The following is a 7,764-nucleotide window of genomic DNA, read 5'->3' as shown; positions in this document are numbered from 1 at the left end:
GTAGAGTTTTGGCTTGGACCTTCTCAGGTGTGCAGAATCCCCAATGTTTCATCAAAGAACATGTTATGTGTCCCAGAGATGCAGCCACTCAGCCTCAACACAAAGGAGGAAGTACATATCAGGCAGGAGTCCACACATCTGTCACAAAGATTTCAGGAGGCTGCTCACCTGGCTTCAGATGGGTTACTGAGGAACCCACTTTAAGGACAGTTCCAGATGCCTCATGTCCCAGTACCATTGGCTTCTTCACAACAAAGTCCCCAATTCGGCCATGCTGCCAGTAGTGGACATCGGATCCGCAGATCCCAACAGAATGCATCTTCAGCAGCACCTCTGCCAGGGAAGAAGAAACAGAAGATTGAGAACAACTGCCAGGACTGACTGTCTCTCAAGAAGGCAGCAGGGTGAGGCATTGGCCTGGGGAAGGCTTTAGGGACTAGCAAGTCCCCATCCTGCAGAGCAACACTCAACATGACTGGCAAAAGGGGGAAAAAAGAGTCTATACCCTTTCTTATCTTCTAATGCATATAAGCCATACAGTGTGTAACCATGAAACACAAAAAGCCCACTTTTTAATTTTTTTTGCAAAAATATTTATATAAATAAATATATACCTCTACATATTTGCCTCATGACCATTATGGTTCACTCGATAGTCCAAACCACACCTATGCAGTTACACTATTCTCATTCCCATTAAAATAACCACGCTGTGCACCCAGACATCCACGCATCTGTGTGCCCATCACCATCACAATAATGCAAATGATGGCCCCAGTACTCCCCTTCCCTCTCCATTCCCCCCACCTCCCTCCCAATTCCCAGCCTACTGCCACCACTTGGTGAACAAAGGGAAGAGCAGCCTAGAGCTGCTTGAGAAGTTCAAGGAAGAAGCCACTCTTTGCCAGCACTTACTGATGATGAACAAAGAGGAGAAAAAATGAATGACCTGGGCCTCATTTGCTTTTCAATTTTGTGGCAGGTTTGGCATCTGGGTTAATCTGGAAGTAAAGCTCTGAATCAGGAAGTAATAAAGCTCAATTATCCCTAGCAAGTGATGAAAGAACAAAAAAATTGCACCAAAAGTGCCCAGGGGAAGGCATCATCCCAATTTAAAGCTGCCATCTGGGGCAGTTGTGTACAGGAGCCCCAAAAAAGTCAAAGGAAAGAAGAGAGGGGCTCCTTCTAGGGGTCTCTCTCTTCTGGCAAAGCCTCTATTGGGGTTCTGCACTTATCTGTCTATAGCTTTAAGGTGACGAGCTGAGAGGAGGTTGTAGAGATGATGCAGAGGAAGGAATCACAGTGCGCCTCTTTGGGCTGAAGTCATAGAGCAGCAGCCTTGGTAAGGATACCTTACCCAGCACTACAACTGTTATCACTTCATCTAGGCTAGGAGGTGTTAAGAGGCTCTAGAGCAGTGTGTCTCTTAGGAGAGGGAGATGGACTTGCCCAAATGTTAAGAGTCCATTGACCCTGAAGAACAAACTGAATGGGGTATAACAAAAAAAGATGGTGGCTAATTGCCTCATTACCTACTCACGACCATAAGGGGAGGACTTTTACTGAAGCAACCTGAAAGGTGGGAATCTTATTGAAGATTGCTTATTTATTCACTGTTGGCTTTCCCAAGTCTATTCTGTGTCCCTTTTACCTTTCCCCACCAATTAAAGATCTTTCTTGTGAACTCTCGTACTACGTTTCGTGCATTAGTTCAATGTGCCATTTTCTAGTACCTGTATCTACTGGTACTAGAAAATGGTGCATTAGACTAATCTACTGATCAGTAATTGCTGTGCATGTATAGATAGTGACGCTTTACTGAGCATCTCATGTAGATGCATCCTGCATATACCAGCCATAGGGTTGGAATAACAGACATTCATTGATGGAAATAAAGTTCTATCTAGAGCTACTGATCACACAGTAGTAACAACTGAAGTTAACTTGGTACATGGTTCAGATACCAGCAGCAACCCCTAGCGGATAGATACAAAACATGACATGCTCCACTAGATGTTCTTTTCTGGATTATTTTATACTTAACTGTGAACGCTACAGCTGATTTTGAGGTTGGCATCATCGAAGGGCACAAAGAAACCCCCCCCCCCCCCCCCAACAATTATAATCATAAAGTAAACCACAAGGTAGATGAAAAGCAACTATACTCGAAACCTACCATTGGGACCTGGTTCTGGGATTGGGCGATTCTCCTATATGAAAACAAAGCAGAAACATTCAGTTTACATGCAGGCTTGGGAAGTCACTGAGCTTTAGAAGCTTACATCCATGTAAAAGGAACTCTAGGTGGGCGAGCATAATATGCAACTTGTTGAAAAGGTGAAGTTACTATAAAGGTGTATTTATAGGGCAGTAGCTTCTCCACACTAACTCCCTGTGTGGACACTCTAAGTGCACACTACATGTAAGGCAGCTTCCTCCACTTTCACAGCAGAGCATGAATGTCCATACAGGGAGTCAGTGGGCTTGTCTACATGTGCATTAATGTGCCTTTTCTAAAGCGTATTAAATTTTGTACCTCTAATGTGAGGTATTAAATTAATGAGCATTAGGCTGTGCTACTGCATGGCACAGCAGCACATTTGCATGCTTTTTTTAGTGACATGTAATGCACAGTAGACTATTTTACTGCTCATTAACTTAATGTCATGGTTTTTTACATGATACTTTAATGCACAGTAAAATAATCTACTGCGTATTAAAGTGCACGTGTAGACATGCCCAGTGTGGAGTAGCTATAACTTCCATGTTTAGACAACCCCTCATGCAGCAACATTCTCCAAAATGGAATGAGCTTGAGATTTCAACCAAGCACATTAATGCATGATTTAAAATCAGACTCATCTTCAGGAACCAGAGCACAGCTTTGGAATTACGAATCTACAGTATAAAGCAGCAACAGTTAAAACTGAGTCAGGATTAAATACCCTGTTCTCAATGCCATTCTCACACCCTCTTCTTGTGCTGCTACTTGCCAAAACAGCAGCTCCTTGAGACTGTTCTATGAATGAGACATTATCACATTGTAATGACTGGGCGAATCATGGGAGGAGAGGGGGAGGTGAAGCACAGAAGGGGAAGATAACAAAATACTCACAAAGCTGAATGAAAAGGAATGATGTTCTTTAAACATGAACACAATTAATGGGAGTATAAAACCAGCAGGGAGGAGCAGCCATTCAGCTGTGTGTGACAGGGCATCTCAGTACTCTGCCACACACAGAATGGGTTTATTACAATCTCCAGTCACATGGGAACCCAAGAAAAGGTTATTCATATGTTTGCAAGGACTCTATCCCTTTCTCCCTATATTTAGATACTTGTACAGTCTTGAATCACGGTGGTATCTGAACTCTTCCCAAACATTTAAAGTCAAAGATCTTAGGATTTCATTATGCAGTTAAACACAGTGCCAAAATACAGATATATATATACTGTGCTTTCAAACCCTCTCTCTCTACAGTACAGCTTACTGTCCAGAGCTGCTGGATAATGGGGAGGATACTTGGATTTCTGATTTCTAGACAGCCATGAAGTTTCTTCCTAACTTTAAGAACAAGTGAGAAGGGTTTTATTGTCTTTTTTAAATGATTGCTAGTTAGAGACCTGCCCAATTGAAAAAGTTTTACAGACTTCAGCTAGGAGATGGGTCAAACACATAGTTTTTGCTAACTTCAGCACTGTAGCTTCTAGAAAGAAGTGGACCATGACTGCTCATCTGTCCTACACTGCCTCCTAAGCCTAGTTAACTACACCCACAAAACCATGCACTGGTCCTTTGATCACATATTCTTTCTGTAATGAATTTCCAGTTTAATCACTGTAACTATTACTGGTCATTTGATGATACATCTTGCAGCAGAAGAGTAAACAACCATTACATGTAAAGAACACAATTGTATATTGGGTTTATTTCATTGTGCCATGCTAACTTTTTGCTGCATTTCTTCCAGAGAACCCTGACTGAGTAGTTAATAAACTTATCTGGATTTGAGAGAGAGATGGTCTTACTATGTTGCTTCACAAAGTATCAGCTATGATGGTCATCATTTAGAAGTTACCATTAGAATTTTACAGCAATAAAAGGAACCATAGGAAAGTAAAGCTGGAAGGGACATCACAAGGTTATCTAGTCCAGCCCCATGCTCGCTACTAGATTATCCCTGACCTAATCATCCCAGCCAAGTATCTGTCCAACCTGCTCTTGAAAATTCTCAGGATAGAGATCCCATAACTTCTCTAGGCAGCCTGTTTCAGTGCTTGACCAACCTCAGTCAGAAAGTTTCTCCTCATCTCTAACCTAATTTTCCTCTGCTGCAGTTTAAAGCCATTGCTCCGAGTCCTGTCCCCTATGGTGACAGAGAAAAACACACCTCCATCCTCTCTACAATCACTCTTTAGGTATTTGAAGGCTGTTATCAAATCTCTCCTCAGTCTTCTCTTTTCCAGACTAAATAATCCTAGCTCGTTCAGCCATTCCTCATTAACTCATGCCCCCCAGGCCCCCAGTCACGGATCTGTCCACATCCTTCTTGAAGTGGAGGACCCAAAACTGGGTCTAGCATTCCAGGTGAGGCCTCACCAGTGCTGAAGAGTGGAAGAATCACTTCCCTTGATTTGCAAGCAACTCTTCAGCACCCATAGGGTTAAAACCACTACTGCCAAAAGGCACCGCTAGGATCCGAACCACAAATTCTGTGGTGAGGCAAGCTGCGGCAGCTATGGCATTCATTCACCAACACAGCAAGTTTGGCAGCCATGGGGGTTAATGCCACCATCACTTGTCCCACCACAGAATTTCTGGCCCTGCAGGCCATGAGTTAACCACTCACAAGCTGCATGTGAAGTGCAAGTAGCCATTTGGACAGCTCCAATCAACTGCAGGCAAAAGCTCTTGCGGTGGGAAACTGTGAAGGCTGGAACTGTCCCCTTAGAAAGGTGATGGATCAGAATGGATATAATGAAGGTATATAAAATACCCCAAGTGCTACAGGAACTGGCTCTGTTGGTTTTGTCTTATAATGCAAGAAGAAAAGGCAAGTCCAGGAAATTAAAAGGCAGCAAATTCTAAACCGATGCTAAATACTTTTTCATGTAACATGTAATTAGGCTGTGATAATTGCTCCCCCAAGATGTCAATGAAGGGAAGGACTTTTGCAAGCCTGAAAAAGACTGGACACTGAGATAGCAACAATGATACCTAGTTAGAAGCTAGTACTAACAACTTACGGAAGGCCCAATCAGAAACCTCACATTTTCGAGGCTTGAGTCAGTTTCTAGTAAGAGAGAGATGCCACGTGAAGCTGGGGCCACATAACCCCACAGCCACTATTGTAGGTTTCTTACAACTCTTGCCGCAGCATGGGGTATTGCCCATTGTTAGAGTTGTGATACTGGACTGGATGAACCTCAGAGCTGATCCAGTACAGTAATTCCTAGCTTCCTGTAAAAGTAGCCGTATGTTAGACACGTGCCAGATGCAGGCAATTAACAGATTGTGTGTGTACTTCTTCATACTTTTGGCAGATGTTACAATTATCTCAGAGTTGGCTGCTAGCCACACAGGGATGCACATAACATTGCTTAGTGTGGTCATGCATTGTTTGCACTTCAAAGGTATGCTAAAAATAGCTTGCTTCCCTGTGAATCATTATACTCAGGACCTACTACAGGTGACTAAATCTGTAGTTAATCATTTACAGACATCAGACCAAAACTGTTTTGTACAGCTCAGTGTTTATCAAAGCTCATTATGACAAACGATTTCCAGAAATTCCCTCTTACAAACTGTTACATACAAATACCTGATTTCAACACCTGGGACAGCCACAGGATCATGTACTCAACTATCTTCAACTGGAAATGGGAGCCCAAGTTGAAATACTTTAGAAACCAGGCTTTTCCTGTGTGAGCCTATTGCAATGCAAGCCCTGGTCGGATCAGATTTGTTGCTCTAACTTTAACCATCCTCTCTTTTAGCTGAGCAGCTTTTGACCTAGAGCTGAAGGTTTACTTAGGGGGATTATAGAGGGAGGGGCAGAGAGGTCAGACAAACAATGTTTCTCCAGATACACTGCAGAGTGACATCTAGTTCTGTCATCCCCTCTTCCCTGGGAAAGAGCAGCGTTTGCAGGTCAGGTGTTGAGAAATAGGCATACAAGAAGGACAAGAAGGTTGATATCCTGTTATATAACTAGGTATATACATTTCAGCTGTTTTTACTTGCTCTGTAGCTACTTCACATGTTCACTGCCCCCTTCTTTAAGTGATCCTTTCATTTATATAATGGGGTTAAACAAAAGTAATCAATTGTTCTAGCAGCTGGTATTTAGCTTAGGGTGCATCTGCTTCTTTCTTAGACCTGCAGAAGTGGATTTTGTGCCCCAAAGCTGGTGTAATATCTCTCCCAACAATGCAGCTGGTGCAATCAAAGCTATCACCAAATACTTCCGGCAATGCTTTACTAACATTTCATGATAGAAACCATTTCATTTCTTTCCTAGCAGGCCCTTTGTGCGCAGGAACATATATAAACTTGCTTCCAATGTCCCTTTGTTACTAACAGCAATATAAATACATAGGATCTTAGATTAATTTTTGCCCATGGCTGTATAACAGAAATGCCTACATTTTGTCCAGCCAAGACTCTGAAGACTTCCCAGAATATGCATAAAACAAAGTTGCAGCTGCTTGTGTTGCAGCCCGCGGACAACCAAGGTACTACTCAGATCGGGAGCACTGAATGTTGTAACTACAGGCTCCATGTGCTGTCCTGTTGTGAAACCCAGTTGTTGTGAAACTCAGTTGGCCACCACTATCCCAGGCAGTAACTGACAGCCCAAGGACATTCATAGACATGTCCTTTTCCAATGGCTATCCTTGCAAAAGGTGCTTATTTTGGAGGAAGGTGGCAGGGCTAAGGCCTGTCATTCTGCAACGTACATGAAGAAACTTGTCTCCTTCCTGCCATTTCATCTACTCCTCTCTTGGCAGTACCCCTCAATAATCCTTCAGCCCCACCAATCTCCAACTTCCCCAAACAGCTGGTTCAGCCCATTGATCCTCATTCTCCTTTCTCAGCCCTGTCGAGGCTTAGGGCTTCCTTTTCATCCTGCTGAGGAGTTATATCAGGATGCACAAAGGCTCATCCTGAGCCGAGTGGCTCATGCAACTCGTGTGGCTAAAGCAGGCTGGTTTCGGTAGCCAACGACACACAAGGGAGTAAGGGTTTGTACCACAGCAGCGATAACCAGCGGCTCAGTTGACTGGGGGCAGCCTCCAGCATCAGTCAGGAGCAAGCTTGTCCCCCGGCTCTGGGAGGAGCCCCCAGCTTCTGGGTCCTGACCTTCCTTCCCTTCATTGGGTGTTACCCCTCATTGGAGCCGCCATCACACATCATCTAACACAAGGGAGCTCTGCTTTTCCCCTACAGCGGTAATGAGCACGTGGAGCTCCTGCCACCACGCCTCGTGGGAGCGGGTTCAGAAAGGGCCCGGACGTGTCTTGGAGGAAAGGGGTACGAGCAGCTATGGCGCCCGGGGTGAGGGGCTTAACGGCGAGTGCGAGAGGAGCAGTGGGAGCCGGGGCCGCCCTGCTCGCTCCCCTTGCGAGCGGCACACGGGCGAGGGCCCTTCCAGCGCACGTGGGCCAGGCTGCCCCTGCCCCAAGAGCGAGCGGCGCCCGGGGGCGGCAAGGCGGGGGGACCCGGGGCGCGGGGTCTGGAGAGCGGGGGAGCGGCGCCCGGGG

At 44.8% G+C, this 7,764-nt stretch overlaps 1 protein-coding gene across 1 annotated transcript in view; it reads right to left on the bottom strand.

Moving 5' to 3' along the window:
- SORD (sorbitol dehydrogenase) overlaps window positions 1–7,764 on the bottom strand; it is a 29,827-nt gene that overhangs the window by 21,521 nt on the left and 542 nt on the right. Inside the window, exons 3-4 of the mRNA XM_025199898.1 lie at window positions 2,177–2,210; window positions 169–333 (exon numbers count right to left, since the gene is read on the bottom strand). Of these exons, the coding sequence (XP_025055683.1) occupies window positions 169–333; window positions 2,177–2,210 (199 nt within the window). The remainder of the gene's footprint in view (window positions 1–168; window positions 334–2,176; window positions 2,211–7,764) is intronic.

The sequence above is a fragment of the Alligator sinensis genome, unplaced genomic scaffold (genome assembly GCF_000455745.1).
Source record: "Alligator sinensis unplaced genomic scaffold, ASM45574v1 scaffold1097_1, whole genome shotgun sequence".
Lineage (NCBI taxonomy): Eukaryota > Metazoa > Chordata > Crocodylia > Alligatoridae > Alligator > Alligator sinensis.
This window is presented reverse-complemented; position numbering and strand designations above follow the sequence as displayed.